This window comes from Tetrao urogallus (genome assembly GCF_951394365.1).
Source record: "Tetrao urogallus genome assembly, contig: scaffold_252, whole genome shotgun sequence".
Classification (NCBI taxonomy): Eukaryota; Metazoa; Chordata; class Aves; order Galliformes; family Phasianidae; genus Tetrao; species Tetrao urogallus.
In genome coordinates this window covers 1-17991 of record NW_027639010.1, presented here as the reverse complement: position 1 = coordinate 17991, position 17991 = coordinate 1, and the positions used below count along the sequence as shown (strand labels likewise).

General features: G+C 58.0%; 1 protein-coding gene across 1 annotated transcript; it reads left to right on the top strand.

Annotated features, from left to right (window-relative positions):
• Positions 1–2388: 2388 nt before the first annotated feature.
• Positions 2389–17261, top strand: LOC306957576 (neurexin-1-beta-like; the record flags this gene model as incomplete). The annotated part of the gene is given in 6 exon segments (XM_079551063.1): positions 2389–2425; positions 3195–3284; positions 6283–6467; positions 6469–6609; positions 7700–7817; positions 16933–17261. Coding segments are annotated over 6 exon segments (900 nt in total).
• Between the last annotated feature and the right edge of the window lie 730 nt (positions 17262–17991).

Genomic DNA, 17991 nt, shown 5'->3' with positions numbered 1-17991 from the left:
ATAGGGAGCTTAGGGCACCTGTGGGGCACCTGTAGGGCATCCATAGGGAGCTTAGGGCACCTGTAGGGCACCTGTAGGGCATCCATAGGGAGCTTAGGGCACCTGTGGGGCACCTGTAGGGCATCCATAGGAGCTTAGGGCACCTGTGGGGCACCTGTAAGGCATCCATAGGGAGCTTAGGGCACCTGTGGGGCACCTGTAGGGCATCCATAGGGAGCTTAGGGCACCTGTGGGGCACCTGTAGGGCATCCATAGGGAGCTTAGGGCACCTGTAGGCACCTATAGGGAGCTTAGGGCACCTGTGGGGCACCTGTAGAGAGCTTAGGGCACCTGTAGGGCATCCATAGGGCGCCTGGAGGGGGTTGGGGCACATTTAGGGTGGTTAGGGCACCTGTAGGGAGCTTAGGGCACCTGTGGGGCACCTATAGGGAGCTTAGGGCACCTGTGGGGCACATGTGGGGCACCTGTAGGGCACCTATAGGGAGCTTAGGGCACCTGTAGGGCACCTGTAGGGCATCCATAGGGAGCTTAGGGCACCTGTGGGGCACCTATAGGGAGCTTAGGGCACCTGTGGGGCACCTGTGGGGCACCTATAGGGAGCTTAGGGCACCTGTGGGGCACCTGTAGGGCATCCATAGGGCACCTGTAGGGAGTTGGGGCACCTGTAGGGCGGTTAGGGCACCTGTAGAGCACCTGTAGGGCATCCATAGGGAGCTTAGGGCACCTGTGGGGCATCCATAGGGAGCTTAGGGCACCTGTAGGGCACCTGTAGGGAGCTTAGGGCACCTGTAGGGCATCCGTAGGGCGCCTGTAAGGGGTTAGGGCACTTATAGGGCACACATAGGGCAGTTAGGGCACCTGTAGGGGATCTATAGGGTGGCTGTAGGGGGTTGGGGCACCTGTATGGCACCTATAGGTTACACAGGCCACCTATGCTGCACCCTTAGTATCTGAAGAGCACCCAGAACGGACCCTATAGAGCCCTATAGCACCCACAGAACGCCCTATGGCACCCTGTAGCACCCAAAGCACACCCTATAGCACCCCATAGCACCCTGAGCACAACCTGTAGAGCCCTAGAGCACCCAGAGCACGCCCTATAGCACCCCATAGCACCCAGAGCACAACCTGTAGAGCCCTAGAACACCCAGAGCACAGCCTATAGCACCCCATAGCACCCTATAGCACCCCATAGCACCCAGAGCACACCCTATAGCACCCTATAGCACCCACAGAACACCCTATAGCACCCTACAGCACCCACAGCCCTATGGAGACCCCCCAGACCCACACGGCCCCCCTCTGTGGCCCCTATAGACCCCTGCAGCCCCACGCGGTGCCCTATGGGACCTGCACCCTATAGATCCCTATAGCACCCATAGATCCCCCAGCCCCCCCCCCTTCCCCCCATCCTGACGAAGGCGCTGACGCTAACGAGGCCCCCGCGCTAATGAGGCCCCCGCGTTAACGAGGACCCCCTAACGCCCCCCTAAAGGCCGCATAAACACCCCCAAATTCAACCCCCCCCTCCCCTTCCCCCCCATCCACATCCCCCCCCACGACGCGGGGACAGCGCGGGTGGTTGGGTGGCGGTGACACCGACGGTGGTGTCACGGTGACACCAATGGTGACACTGATGGTGGTGTCATGGTGGTGTCACGGTGACACTGATGGTGACACTGATGGTGACACTGATGGTGGTGTCATGGTGGTGTCATGGTGACACTGATGGTGACACCAGTGGTGACACTGATGGTGGTGTCATGGTGGTGTCACGGTGACACTGATGGTGACACTGATGGTGGTGTCACGGTGACACCGATGGTGACACTGATGGTGGTGTCATGGTGGTGTCATGGTGACACTGATGGTGACACTGATGGTGGTGCCATGGTGGTGTCATGGTGACACTGATGGTGACACCGATGGTGACACTGATGGTGATGCCATGATGGTGTCAGGGTGACACCGATGGTGACACCATGTGGTGTCATGTCACCACCATGGTGGTGTCATGGTGACACTGATGGTGACACCAATGGTGACACTGATGGTGGTGTCATGGCGGTGTCATGGTGACACTGATGGTGACACCGATGGCGGTGTCATGGTGACACTGATGGTGGTGTGATGGTGGTGTCATGGTGACACCAGTGGTGACACTGATGGTGGTGTCATGGTGACACCGATGGTGACACCGATGGTGACACTGATGTCATGGTGGTGTCATGGTGACACTGATGGTGACACTGATGGTGGTGTCATGGTGGTGTCATGGTGACACCGATGGTGACACCGATGGTGACACTGATGTCATGGTGGTGTCACGGTGACACTGATGGTGACACTGATGGTGGTGTCATGGTGGTGTCATGGTGACACCGATCGATGGTGATACCACAGTCAGGTCGCAGTGTCACCAAAGGTGTGGTCATGGTGACACTGATGGTGGTGTCATGGTGACATCATGGTGACACTGATGGTGATACCAGGGTCAGGTCATGGTGACACCGGCGGTGTCGTGATGATGACACCCGTTGTGACAGCAGTGGTGTTGTGGTGTTGTCGTGGTCACAGGAGTGGTGTTGTCACAGTCAGGTCATGGTGACACGATGGTGACACTGGTGGTGATACCACGGCCACGTCTTGTTGTCACCTGACACTGCTGGTGCCACCTGACATCACTTTGACACCAACACTGTCACCATGCTGGTGTCACACCATCCCTGGTGCCACCTGACACCACTTTGACACCATTGTCACCATGCTGGTGTCACACCAACATCTCTGATGCCACCTGACATCACTTTGACACCATTGTCACCATACTGCTGTCACACCAACATCCCTGCTGCCACCTGACACCACTTTGACACCATTGTCACCATACTGGTGTCACACCGACACTCCCAGTGCCACCTGACACCACTTTGACACCATTGTCACCATACTGGTGTCACACCGACACTCCCAGTGCCACCTGACACCACTTTGACACCAACACTGTCACCATACTGGTGTCACACCAACATCCCTGCTGTCCCTGGTGCCACCTGACACCACTTTGACACCGACACTCACCATGCTGGTGTCACGCCGCCACTGCCGGTGCCACCACCCCGCCGCCCCTGCTGTCCCCCCCGCCGTCCCCCCCCACCGTCCCCCCCGCCCCTAACCCTCTTCTCCTCTTCAAGGCAGCGCGGATAGCGAGCGGCTGGCGATTGCCAGGCAGCGAATCCCCTACCGGCTCGGTCGGGTAGTCGATGAGTGGCTACTCGACAAAGGTAACTCGTTAGCGCCGCCCTAACGAGCCCCGCAGAGCCCGGGCTGGGGACACGGCTGGGACGCGGGGTCACGTGACCTGGTCGTCCCGTGGCCCCGGTGTCACGTGGTGTAGGGACGCGGCGTCACGTGGTCTGGGCGTCACGTGACACGGGGCGTCACGTGGCTCCGGTGACGCGCGCCTTGGGTGTCGCCTGCTGAACGCGGTGTCGCTGGGATGAGATGTCACGTGACTTGGGTGGTGTCACGTGGTCTGGGTGTCACCCGGTCGTGTTGGCACCCAGTCCCAGTGTCACTCGGTCCGGGTGTCACCTGGCCTGGTGTCACCTCGCCATGTTGTCGCCTTGCCCTGGATGTCAACCGGTCTGAGTGTCCCTTGGTCCAGACCATGTTGTCACCTGGCCGTGTTGTCACCTGGTCTGGGTGTCGCTCAGTCTAGCTGTCAACTGATCATGTTGTCACCTGGCTTGGGTGTCACCTGGACTAGGTGCCACCTGGCTGTGTTGTCACCCGATCCCGGTGTCATTCAGTCTGGGTGTCACCTGGCCGTGTTGTCACCCGGTCCCGATGTTGGAGACAAAAGTCACATGTGATGTCACGTGCCCGCCATGTCACATGACCCACCCACGCCCCCCCACCACCTGTCACCCCGGTGTCACGTGACCTCAGCGTCCCGTGTCCCGGTGTCACATGACCCGGTCTCACCCCGTGTCCCCACGGTGTCCCCACCGCCCGGCCCCCCCCTCCCCTCCCCATCCCAGTTACAGGGACCCCCCCCCAACCCCCCCCCCACCGCGCTGTAAACCCCCATAAATCCGCTAAAACCCCATAACGGCACCCCCTGCCCAAAGCACACGAGTGTGAGCGCACGAGTGTGAGTGCACGAGTGTGCAAGGAGCACGAGTGTGCAAGGAGCAGGAGGGGGAGAGCAGCACGAGTGTGTGTGAGGAGCGGAGGGCTGAGAGCGCAGGTGGGCGGCACGCACGTGATGCTCGTGTGAGTGCACACGTGTGTGAGTGTGCACGGGTGCGCCAGGAGCACAAGTGTGAGAGTGCACGAGTGTGAGTGCACAGGTGTGAGGAAGCACAAGTGTGCGAGGATGACATGAGGGCAAGGGCCACGAGGGTTATAGCGCAGTGTGTGAGTGTGCGAGGAGCACAAAGATGAGAGTGGCACGAGTGTGTGTGCCGTGCGAGCACGAGGGCGGTGTGTGCACCAGAATGGTGAGCTCAGTGCTTGTGCAGGCACAAGGATGGCGTGTGCACGAGGATGGTGTGTGCGAGAGCGTGGTGTGTGCACGAGGGTGGTGTGTGCACGAGGCGATTGCTCACAACCATGTGTGCACAATTAAAGCGTGCATTAGTGCTGCGTGTGCAAGCGTGTGCACAAAGCGTGTGTCTGTGTGGTGCACAAGGATTGAGGGCAAGTGTGTGTGCACGAGGGTGTGTGCAAGAGGGCGGTTTGTGCCAGAGGATAGTGTGTGCACGAGGGTGGTGTGTGCACAAGGGTGGTGTGTGCAAGAGGATGATGTGTGCATGAGGGTGGTGTGTGCACGAGGGTGGTGTGGTGTGTGCACGAGGATGGTGTGTGCACAAGGGTGGTGTGTGCACGAGGTTGGTGTGTGCACAAGGGTGGAGTGTGCACAAGGGTGGTGTGTGCACGAGGGTGGTGTGTGCACGAGGATGGTGTGTGCAGTTGTGTGTGCATGAGGGTGGTGTGTGCACGAGGGTGGTGTGTGCACAAGTGGTGTGTTTGCACAAGGGCTGTGTTTGCACGAGGATGGTGTGTGCACGAGGACCGTGTTTGCACGACGGCTCCGCGTGCCCCCCCTTGCCCCCCCTTTTCTCCCCCCCCCCAGTCAGGTAGGGCTGGACTCAGTGAGCCAAAAGTGCCCAATTTGAGCCCAAAATGCGCCCTCGTGCGAGGAGCACCAGCAGCACCGCCGCCATTTTGGGGCACAATGGCGCCATTTTGGGGCACGACGCCGCCATTTTGGGGCACAGCGCCGCCATTTTGGGGCACAATGGCGCCATTTTGGGGCACAGCGCCGCCATTTTGGGGGCACAATGGCGCCATTTTGGGGGCACAGCGCCGCCATTTTGGGGCACAATGGCGCCATTTTGGGGCACAGTGGCGCCATTTTGGGGCACAATGGTGCCATTTTGGGGCACAGCGCCGCCATTTTGGGGCACAACGCCGCCATTTTGGGGGCCGTGCCACAACATTTGGGGGGTTTCCCATTTCTCCCATCGCCGCTTTGGGGCACAACGGTGGGATTTTGGGGTCACCGTGCGACGCTGAGGATTCCAGCTCCCCTCCCCCCTCACCGCCATTTTGGGGCACAATTGGGGATGTTTGGGGTCACAGAGCACTTTTAGGATTCCCATCATCCCACCTCCATTTTGGGGCCCATTTTGGGGTCAGCGAGCACTAATTTGGTGTTTCTTCTGTCCCAGCCCCATTTTGGGGTCATTGAGCACTATTTGGGATTCCTTCTGTCCCATCACCATTTGGGGGCCCGTTTTGGGATCAATGAACACTATTTGGGATTCCCATCTTCCCACCTCCATTTTGGGGCCCATTTTGGGGTCAGCGAGCACTAATTTGGGATTCCCTTTGTCCCAGCCCCATTTTGGGGTCATGGAGCACTATTTGGGATTCCCTCTGTCCCATCACCATTTGGGGGCACATTTTGGGGTCAGTGAGCACTGTTTGGGTCCCAGCCCCATTTTAGGGTCGCGATGCGCTATTTGGGATTCCCTCTGCCCCGTCACCATTTAGGGTCGCAATGCGCTATTTGGGGTCCCTCTGTCCCAGCCCCATTTTAGGGTCGCGTTGTGCTATTTGGGATTCCCTTTGTCCCAGCCCCATTTTAGGGTCGCGATGCGCTATTTGGGATTCCCTCTGCCCCGTCGCCATTTAGGGTCTCACTTTGGGGTCCTCGCGCCCCCCCCACCCCCCCCCGCCGCCCCCCAACCCCTTTACGTTTCCCCCCCCCAGGCCGGCAGCTCACCATCTTCAACAGCCAGGCGGCCGTTCGGGTCGGGGGCCGCGACCGGGGCCGGCCGTTCCAGGGGCAGCTGTCGGGTTTGTACTACAACGGGCTGAAGGTGCTGGCGTTGGCGGCCGAAGGGCACCCAAGGGTGCGAGCAGAGGGCGACCTCCGCCTGGTGGGGGACCCCCCGCCCCCCCCCCGCCGCCCCCCCCGGCCCCGCCACCGCCGCCCCCCCCGACATGGCCACCACCATCATGGAGACCACCACCACCATGGCCACCACCACCACCCGCCGGGGGCGGTCGCCCACCCTGCGGGACACCGTGGCGCAGGTAAAGGGGGGGGGGACAGGGGGGGTTTGGGGGTCGCTTATGGGGAAAGGGGGGATGGGGATGGGGGGGGGGGGGGGGCATCGCTGTTCCCAGCACTGCTGCTGTCACCAAGGGGGGGGGACCAGGAACACCGGTGTCCCCACGGGGGGTCCAGCATCACTGCTGTCCCCCAACCCCAATGGTGTCACCAAGGGGGGGGACCAGGAACACTGGTGTCCCCGGGGGGGGGGAGGGGGCCAGTGTCACTGCTGTCCCCCAACCCCAATGGTGTCACCAAGGGGGGGGAACCAGGAACACCAGTGTTCCCAACCCCAATGGTGTCACCAAGGGGGGGGACCAGGAACGCCGGTGTCCCCAGGGGGGGTCCAGCTTCACTGCTGTCCCCCAACCCCACTGGTGTCACCAAGGGGGGGGACCCAGGAACACCAGTGTTCCCAACCCCAATGGTGTCACGAAGGGGGGGGATCAGAGACACCAGTGTCCCTGGAGAGGGGTCCAGCGTCATCGCTGTCCCCCAACCCCAGCAGTGTCACTGAGGGGGGGCCCAGCATTACTGCTGTCCCCCAACCCCAATGGTGTCACCAAGGGGGGGGGGGGACCCAGCATCACTGCTGTCCCCAACCCCAATGGTGTCACCAAGGGGGGGGAACCAGGAACACCGGTGTCCCCAGGGGGGTCCAGCATCGCTGCTGTCCCCCAACCCTAACAGTGTCCCCCAACCCCAATGGTGTCACCAAGGGGGGGGACCAGGAACACCAGCGTTCCCAGGGGGGGGGTCCAGCATCACTGCTGTCCCCCAACCCCAACGGTGTCACCAAGGGGGGGGAACCAGGAACACTAGTGTCCCCAGGGGGGGTCCAGCTTCACTGCTGTCCCCCAACCCCAACAGTGTCACCAAGGGGGGGGAACCAGGAACACCGGTGTCCCCGGGGGGGGGGGGGGGCAGCATCACCGCTGTCCCCAACCCCACTGGTGTCACCAAGTTGGGGGGGAACCAGAGACACCGGTGTCCCCAGGGGGGTCCAGCATCGCTGCTGTCCCCATGGGGGTGACGCACCGATGTCTCCCCCCTCCACCCCCCCCCCCCCAGAACACGGACGACCTCCTGGTGGCTTCGGCTGAGTGCCCGAGTGATGATGAGGACCTGGAGGAGTGCGAGCCCGGCACAGGTGGGTGCTGCTCTTCAGGGCCCCCCCCGGGGCACACGCGTGTGCAACGCACGCCTGTCCCGGGGCACGGCCCACCCCCCCCTTGTCCCCCTGCCACCCCCAACACCCCACAGCCACCGCGGCTCTCGCACACGCACACACGTGTGTGTGCAGTTCCCCCCACCTCCCCCCCCCCCCCCCCCACACACACACAGCCTCGTCTCCTCGCACGCTGTGGACCCCCCCCAGACGGACGGACAGACGGACATGGGGACACTGGGGGGGCGGGGACGGTCCCCCAACATCTGGGTCCCATTGAGGACATCATTGGGGTGTCCCCAACATCTGGGTCCGGTCCCATTGAGGATATCGGGGTGACCCCGAACATCTGGGCCCCACTGGGGACATCCCAGTGTCCCCCAACATCTGGGTCCCATTTGAGGACATTGGGATGACCCCCAACATCTGGGTCCCATTTGAGGACATTGGGATGACCCCCAACATCTGGGTCCCATTTGAGGATATTGGGGTGACCCCCAACATCTGGGTCCCATTTGAGGATATTGGGGTGACCCCCAACATCTGGGTCCCATTTGAGGATATTGGGATGACCCCCAACATCTGGGTCCTATTAGAGGATATTGGGATGACCCCCAACATCTGGGTCCCATTTGAGGATATTGGGATGACCCCCAACATCTGGGTCCCATTTGAGGACATTGGGATGACCCCCAACATCTGGATCCCATTTGAGGACATTGGGATGACCCCCAACATCTGGGTTCCCATTTGAGGACATTGGGATGACCCCTAACATCTGGGTCCCATTTGAGGACATTGGGATGACCCCCAACATCTGGGTTCCCATTTGAGGACATTGGGATGACCCCCAACATCTGGGTCCCATTTGAGGACATTGGGATGACCCCCAACATCTGGGTCCCATTTGAGGACATTGGGATGACCCCCAACATCTGGGTCCCATTTGAGGATATTGGGATGACCCCCAACATCTGGGTCCCATTTGAGGACATTGGGATGACCCCCAACATCTGGATCCCATTTGAGGACATTGGGATGACCCCCAACATCTGGGTTCCCATTTGAGGACATTGGGATGACCCCTAACATCTGGGTCCCATTTGAGGACATTGGGATGACCCCCAACATCTGGGTTCCCATTTGAGGACATTGGGATGACCCCCAACATCTGGGTCCCATTTGAGGACATTGGGATGACCCCCAACATCTGGGTCCCATTTGAGGACATTGGGATGACCCCCAACATCTGGATCCCATTTGAGGACATTGGGATGACCCCCAACATCTGGGTTCCCATTTGAGGACATTGGGATGACCCCCAACATCTGGGTCCCATTTGAGGACATTGGGATGACCCCCAACATCTGGGTCCCATTTGAGGAAATTGGGATGACCCCCAACATCTGGGTCCCATTTGAGGACATTGGGATGACCCCAACATCTGGATCCCATTTGAGGACATTGGGATGACCCCCAACATCTGGGTCCCATTTGAGGACATTGGGATGACCCCCAACATCTGGGTTCCCATTTGAGGACATTGGGATGGCCCCCAACATCTGGGTCCCATTTGAGGATATTGGGATGACCCCCAACATCTGGGTCCCATTTGAGGATATTGGGATGACCCCCAACATCTGGGTCCCATTTGAGGACATTGGGATGACCCCCAACATCTGGGTCCCATTTGAGGACATTGGGATGACCCCCAACATCTGGGTCCCATTTGAGGACATTGGGATGACCCCCAACATCTGGGTCCCATTTGAGGACATTGGGATGACCCCCAACATCTGGGTCCCATTTGAGGATATTGGGATGACCCCCAACATCTGGATCCCATTTGAGGACATTGGGATGACCCCCAACATCTGGGTCCCATTTGAGGACATTGGGATGACCCCCAACATCTGGGTCCCATTTGAGGACATTGGGATGACCCCCAACATCTGGGTCCCATTTGAGGATATTGGGGTGACCCCCAACATCTGGGTCCCATTTGAGGATATTGGGGTGACCCCCAACATCTGGGTCCCATTTGAGGATATTGGGATGACCCCCAACATCTGGGTCCTATTAGAGGATATTGGGATGACCCCCAACATCTGGGTCCCATTTGAGGATATTGGGATGACCCCCAACATCTGGGTCCCATTTGAGGACATTGGGATGACCCCCAACATCTGGGTCCCATTTGAGGACATTGGGATGACCCCCAACATCTGGGTCCCATTTGAGGACATTGGGATGACCCCCAACATCTGGGTCCCATTTGAGGACATTGGGATGACCCCCAGCATCTGGGTCCCATTTGAGGATACTGGGATGACCCCCAACATCTGGGTCCCATTTGAGGATACTGGGATGACCCCCAGCATCTGGGTCCCATTTGAGGATATTGGGATGACCCCCAACATCTGGATCCCATTTGAGGACATTGGGATGACCCCCAACATCTGGGTTCCCATTTGAAGACATTGGGATGACCCCCAACATCTGGGTCCCATTTGAGGATATTGGGATGACCCCCAACATCTGGGTCCCATTTGAGGACATTGGGATGACCCCCAACATCTGGATCCCATTTGAGGACATTGGGATGACCCCCAACATCTGGGTCCCATTTGAGGACATTGGGATGACCCCCAACATCTGGGTCCCATTTGAGGACATTGGGATGACCCCCAACATCTGGATCCCATTTGAGGACATTGGGATGACCCCCAACATCTGGGTCCTATTAGAGGATATTGGGGTGACCCCCAACATCTGGGTCCCATTTGAGGACCCCCCCCCAAGTCCCTGAAACATCTGAGGGGCACCGGGGACATTGGAGATGTCCCCAGACATCTGGATCCCCATCGAGGGCGTCACTGGGGTGTCCCCAACGTCGTGGCGCTGTTGAGAATATCCCAATGCCCCCAACATTTGGGTACCATGGGGATGTCCCCAAACACCCGCGTCCCCGTTGGGGACATGGAAGTGCCACCAACATCTGGATTTCCCCAAACATCTGGATCCCGTTGAGGACTTTGGGGTGTCCCCAAACATCTGGATCCCTTGGAGGACGTCAAGGAGGCGTCCCCAACGTCTGGGTCCCGCTGAGGACATCGGGATGTCCCCAGACAACGGTGACCCACCGAGGACACGGCGGTGTCCCCACGGATGGGGGTCCCAAGCGAGGACAGCGGCCGCCCAGAACACGTGGGACACATCGGGACGGTGTCCCCACGGCTGAGGTCCCACCGGTGCCATCCGGGGACGTTTGGGTCCCTTTGAGGACATCGGGGTGTCCCCGCGCTGCTGGGACCCACGGGGGACGTGGGGTGTCCCCAGAGCTGAGGTTCCTTCCCCCCTCCCCCCCCCCCCCCAGGACAGGGCCAGCCCCACACGTTTGGGTCCCAGGGAGGATGCTGAGGTGTCCCCCGATATCTGCGACCCACCAAGGACACGGAGGGGGTGCCCACGGACGGACGGACAGTGGACAGACGGACAGACAGATGGAGAGAGGGGTGGGGAATGGATGCGGCCCTGTGCGGATGGAGATGGACGGATGGATGGGCGGGAGGTCGGACAGAAGGACAGACGGATGGATGGGAGGAAGGACGGCTGGGTGGATGGATGGATGGACGGACGGACGGGCAGATGGACAGACGGACAGGAGGACGGATGGAGGGATAGATGGACGGATGGACGGATGGGCACACGGCTGGGTGGACGGATGGATGGCTGGATGGATGCACGGACAGATGGACAGACGGCTGGGTGGACAGACAGATGTATAGATGGGCAGATAGATGGGTGGATGGACAGACGGATGGATGGACGGATGGCTGGATGGGTGGATGGTAGATGGGTGGATGGACAGATGGATGATGGATGGATGGGTGGATGGACAGACAGATGGACAGACAGATGGTTGGATGGGTGACGGATGGATGTGGGTGAGTGGATGGATGGAAGAATGGACGGACGGGAGGATGGATGGATGGACAGACGGATGGGTGGATGGACAGCTGGATGGATGGGTGGTTGGACAGAGAGATGGATGGATGGTGGATGGATGGACGGACGGGTGGACGGATGGGTGGATGGACAGACGGCTGGCTGGATAGATGGACAGGTGGATGGATGGATGGATGCGTGGATGGACAGATGGCTAGAAGGATGGATGGACGGGTGGATGGATGACGGATGGGTGGATGATGGATGGATGATGGATGGATGGATGGATGGACGGACGGACAGGTGGATGGATGATGACAGATGGATGATGATGGATGGATGATGGATGGGTGGCTGGACGGACGGGTAGCTGGATGATGGATGGATGATGGAGGATTGAAGGATGGATGGATGGATGGACAGACAGACGGGTGGATGATGGCTGGACGGACGGGTGGATGATGGATGGATGGATGGATGGGTGGCTGGCTGGATGGACAGACAGGTGGATGGATGATGACGGATGGATGATGATGGATGGACAGGTGGATGGATGACAGATGGGTGAATGGTCGGATGGATGGGTGGATGGACAGACGGGTAGATGATGGATGGGTGGATGGATGATGATGGATGGATGATGATGGATGGGTGGATGGATGATGATGGATGGATGATGATGGATGGGTGGATGGATGATGATGGATGGATGATGATGGATGGATGGATGATGGATGGATGGATGATGGATGGATGGAGGGATGGATGGATGATGGATGGATGGATGATGGATGGATGGATGGATGGATGGATGGATGGATGATGGATGGATAGATGATGGATGGATGGATGATGGATGGATGATGGATGGATGGATGGATGATGGATGGATGGATGGATGGATGGATGGATGGATGGATGATGGATGGATGGATGGATGATGGATGGATGGATGGATGGATGGATGGATGGATGGATGATGGATGGATGATGGATGGATGGATGATGGATGGATGGATGGATGGATGGATGGAGGGATGGATGGATGATGGATGGATGGATGATGGATGGATGGATGATGGATGGATGATGGATGGATGGATGGATGATGGATGGATGGATGGATGGATGGATGGATGGATGGATGGATGGATGATGGATGGATGGATGGATGATGGATGGATGGATGGATGGATGGATGGATGGATGGATGGATGGATGATGGATGGATGGATGGATGATGGATGGATGATGGATGGATGGATGATGGATGGATGGAGGGATGGATGGATGATGGATGGATGGATGATGGATGGATGGATGGATGGATGGATGGATGGATGGATGATGGATGGATAGATGATGGATGGATGGATGATGGATGGATGATGGATGGATGGATGGATGATGGATGGATGGATGGATGGATGGATGGATGGATGATGGATGGATGGATGGATGATGGATGGATGGATGGATGGATGGATGGATGGATGGATGGATGGATGATGGATGGATGATGGATGGATGGATGATGGATGGATGATGGATGGATGGATGGATGGATGGATGGATGGATGGATGGATGGATGGATGGATGATGGATGGATGGATGATGGATGGATGGATGATGGATGGAGGGATGGATGGATGGAGGGATGGATGGATGGATGGATGGATGGATGGATGGATGGATGATGGATGAATGGATGATGGATGGATGATGGATGGATGGATGATGGATGGATGGATGATGGATGGATGGATGATGGATGGATGGATGATGGATGGATGGATGGATGGATGGATGGATGGATGGATGATGGATGGATGGATGGATGGACGGACAGGTGGATGGATGGATGGATGATGGATGAATGATGATGGATGGATGGATGGATGGATGATGGATGGATGGATGGATGGATGGATGATGGATGGATGGATGGATGGATGGATGGATGGATGGATGATGGATGGATGATGGATGGATGGATGATGGATGGATGATGGATGGATGGATGATGGATGGATGGATGGATGGATGGAGGGATGGATGGATGGATGGATGGATGGATGGATGGATGGATGATGGATGAATGGATGGATGGATGGATGGATGGATGGATGGATGGATGGATGATGGATGGATGGATGGATGGATGGATGGATGGATGATGGATGGATGGATGATGGATGGATGGATGATGGATGGATGGATGGATGATGATGGATGGATGATGGATGGATGATGGATGGATGGATGATGGATGGATGGATGATGGATGGATGGATGATGGATGGATGGATGATGATGGATGGATGGATGGATGGATGGATGGATGGATGGATGGATGGATGGAGGGATGGATGGATGGATGGATGGATGGATGGATGGATGGATGGATGATGGATGAATGGATGGATGGATGGATGGATGGATGATGATGGATGGATGATGGATGGATGATGGATGGATGGATGATGGATGGATGGATGATGGATGGATGGATGATGGATGGATGGATGATGATGGATGGATGGATGGATGGATGGATGGATGGATGGATGGACGGACAGGTGGATGGATGGATGGATGATGGATGAATGATGATGGATGGATGGATGGATGGATGATGGATGGATGGATGGATGGATGGATGGATGATGGATGGATGGATGGATGGACGGATGGATGGATGGATGGATGGATGGGTTGATGGATGATGGATGGATGATGGACGGGTTGATGGATGATGATGGATGATGATGGATGGATGGATGGATGGATGGATGGATGGATGGATGGATGGATGATGGATGGATGGATGATGGAAGGATGGATGATGGATGGATGATGGATGGATGGATGGATGGATGGATGGATGGATGGATGGATGGATGGATGGATGATGGATGGATGGATGGATGATGGATGGATGGATGGACGGATGGATGGATGATGGATGGATGATGGATGGATGATGGATGGATGATGATGGATGGATGGATGGATGGATGATGATGGATGGATGATGGCTGGACGGACGGGTGGATGATGGCTGGACGGACGGGTGCCGGCCCGCTGGCCGGGGCCGCCGAGGCCGTGGTCAGCGCACGGGGCGGCGCTCGGCACCTTCTCACCGAAGTCTCTCTCTCTTTTTTTTTGTTTTCTTTCTTTTTTCTCTTTTTTTTTTGTGTGCTTTTCCTTCCTTCCTGCAATTTCTTTTTCTCCACGCTAAAATCACCCGGCCCCATCCCTCGATGTAAGTTGACGGCAGCGCCGCGGTTTGCTCTTAAAAAATGAGGAAAGATTGAGAGAAAGGCAAAAAGAGGAGTGAAAAAAAAAAAAAAGAAAAAAAAATGAGGAAGGAGAAAAAGGCAGAAAAAGGAAAATGAGAGAATGAGGGAAAGGCAGCAAAGAGGCAAAAAAAGTGGAAAAAATCACAAAAAAAAGATGCAGAAAAGAAAAAAAAAAGGGAAAGTAGAAAAGGGGGGAAAAGGCCCAAAAGAAAAGGGAGAAAAAGGACCAAAAATAAAGCAGGAAAAGTTAAAAACTGTGAAGATGGGAAAAGCCACAAAGAGTCCAGAATGGGGGAAAAAAGCCAAGAAAAGGGGAAAAAAAGGGAGGGGGGATAAAAGTGGAAAACAGGCAAAAAAAAGAAGGCCGAAATGGTGCAAAGAGCTGAAAAAATGCACAGAAAAGGGCAAAAAGGGACAGAAAAGGTTAAAAAAAATGAATAATCACTGCAGAAAAAGGGAAAAATGGCCAAAGGTTGAAAAGTGTCCCTGTGAGAAGTGAGAAAAGGGCAGAAATGGTGAAAACAGAGAAAGAAAGAAAGAAAGAAAAAAGTTAAAATGGCCAAAGGAAACTCGAAGAGGGCGAAAAAGAAATCAAAGGGGCAAAAAGGGGCAAAAAAAGAGGTTAAAAGGGGCCCAAAAGGGGCCAAAAGGTGAAAATGGCCAAAGGAGGGTCGAGATGGGCCAATAAATGGGGCAAAAAAAGGTGAAAATGGCCAAAGAGTGGATGGAAAAGGGTCGAAAAAATTGAAAGTGGCCGAAGGTCAAAAAAAGGGGCCAAAAAAAGGGTGAAAAGGGGCAAAGAATGGTCAAAAAGGGTGGAAAAAAGGTTAAAATGGGCTGGAAAAGGGTGAAAATAGCTGAAGAGTGGACAGAAAAGGGCCAAAAAAGAGCCAAAAAGGGGCCGAGAGAAGGTAAAAATGGCAAAAGAAAGGTCAGAAGCCAAAAGAAAGGGGAAAATGGCCAAAGAATGGTCAAAAAAGGCAAAAAAATGGCAAGGGCCAAAAAAGGGTGAAAAAGGCCAAAGGGTGCGAATGGTCAAAGCAAGGTCGAAAGGGGCCAAAAAATGGGCCAAAAAATGGGTGAAAATGGGCAAAGAGTGGACAGAAAGGGGCCAAAAAGGGGCCGAGAGAGGGTAAAAGTGGCGAAAGAAAGGTCAGAAGCCAAAAAAACGGGTGAAAATGGCCCAAGAGTGGTCAAAAAAGGGCACAAAAAGAACCAAAAAGGGCCACAAGGAAAGGGTGAGAACGGGCAAAGAACGGCCCCAAAAAGCTCCGAAAGCGAAAGGAAAACGGCCAAAACGAATTCCTAAAAGAGGCCCCCAAAATCCCCAATGCAGAAAGACGCGGAAACGGCCCGAAAAGAACAGGAAAAAGAAAAATAACCACCCCGAAACCCATAAACGGGCTCCTGCGGAGCGGTGCGGGGCGCCGCGCGGGGGTTGGGGGGAGCGGTGCGGGGCGGCCGAGTCCGACTGAGCCTCTCTGTGTCTCCGCAGGCGGTGAGCTCGTGCTGGCGGCTGCCCCGCTCTCCCCGTCCCCGTCCTCCCCGTCCCCCCGCGCCGCCCCCCCGGGCTGCGGTCCCGATTGCGAGGAGCCGTCGGGTTTCGCCTCGGGGGAGGCGGCGGACGCCAACGCCCCGCCGGCGGACGACGAGGATTTCGTCTCGCGGCCCCGCGGCGGCGGCGGCGACGACGAGGACGACCGGCTTGCCGTCACCCGGCACCGCGACCTCGTCACCCCGCCGGGGGTCACCGCCGTGGCCGTCACCGCGGCCGGTCCGCTGCCCGGTTTGGTGCCGGCCGGCGAGCGGCACCCGCGGGAGGGCGGGTTGGGTCGCGGCAGGGCGACGGCCGTCCCCGTCACCCCCCGTCCCGCTGTCCCTACAGCCGCCGCCGCCCCCGGCGCCGTGGAGGTGGTGCGCGAGGCCGGCGGGACCACCGGGATGGTGGTGGGCATCGTGGCGGCGGCCGCGCTCTGCATCCTCATCCTGCTGTACGCCATGTACAAGTACCGCAACAGGGACGAGGGCTCGTACCAGGTGGACCAGAGCCGGCACTACATCGGAGCCGCCGGACCCGCGGCTCCCGACAGCGCCGGCGACGCCGCCGCCGTCCCCGCTTCGGTCGCGGGGACCCCCAAGGAGAAACCGGCCGGGAACCCCCCGAAGGCGGCCGGCAAGGCGCGGCGCAACAAGGACAAGGAGTACTACGTGTGACGGGCGGCCGGCCGGCGCCGTCCCCCCGCCCCCCCCCTTCGGGGGTCGTCGCCCCGCCCGCGGGCGTTATCGCCCCCCACCCGACCCCCCGACGGCTGCCGTCGTCGCCCCACCGTGGGCGCTGCCGCCCCCCCGTGGGTGTCACCGTCACCCCCCGATGGGTGCCACTGTCACCCTGCAGGTGTTGTCACCCCCAATGGGTGTCATCGTCACCCTCCCTTGGGTGCTGTCACCCCCCCAATGGGTGTCATCATAGCCACCCCCTCGTGGGTGCTGCCACCCCCCCGACGGGTGCCACTGTCACCCTGCAGGTGTTGTCACCCCCCCGTGGGTGCTGTCACCCCGTCCCAGGGTGCCACCCCCGCCATCTCTGCTGTCCCTGGGTGTTGTCACCCCCCCCCCCCCCTCGCTCCAGTGGTGATGTCACCCCCCACCTCGGGGGACACCCGCAGTGTCGTGTCCCCACCCCCCACCCCCCCCCGCATTGGGCGGCGGCACTTTGCGTTGTCATCCCCCCGCCTGGGGACACGGGGGGGGGGGAGGGGGTTCACGGGGGGTGAATGCGGACCTGGGCTGGGGGTGCAGCCAGATTTCGGGGGGGGGGGATCAAAGGCGGGAACCCCATGGGGACACCCTGGGAGCCCAGGGACCCCTCATTGGGGACCCCCCCCCACCCCAAGAGGGGACAGGGGACTCCCCTGAACGGGAGCTTGGGACCCCGACATGGGGG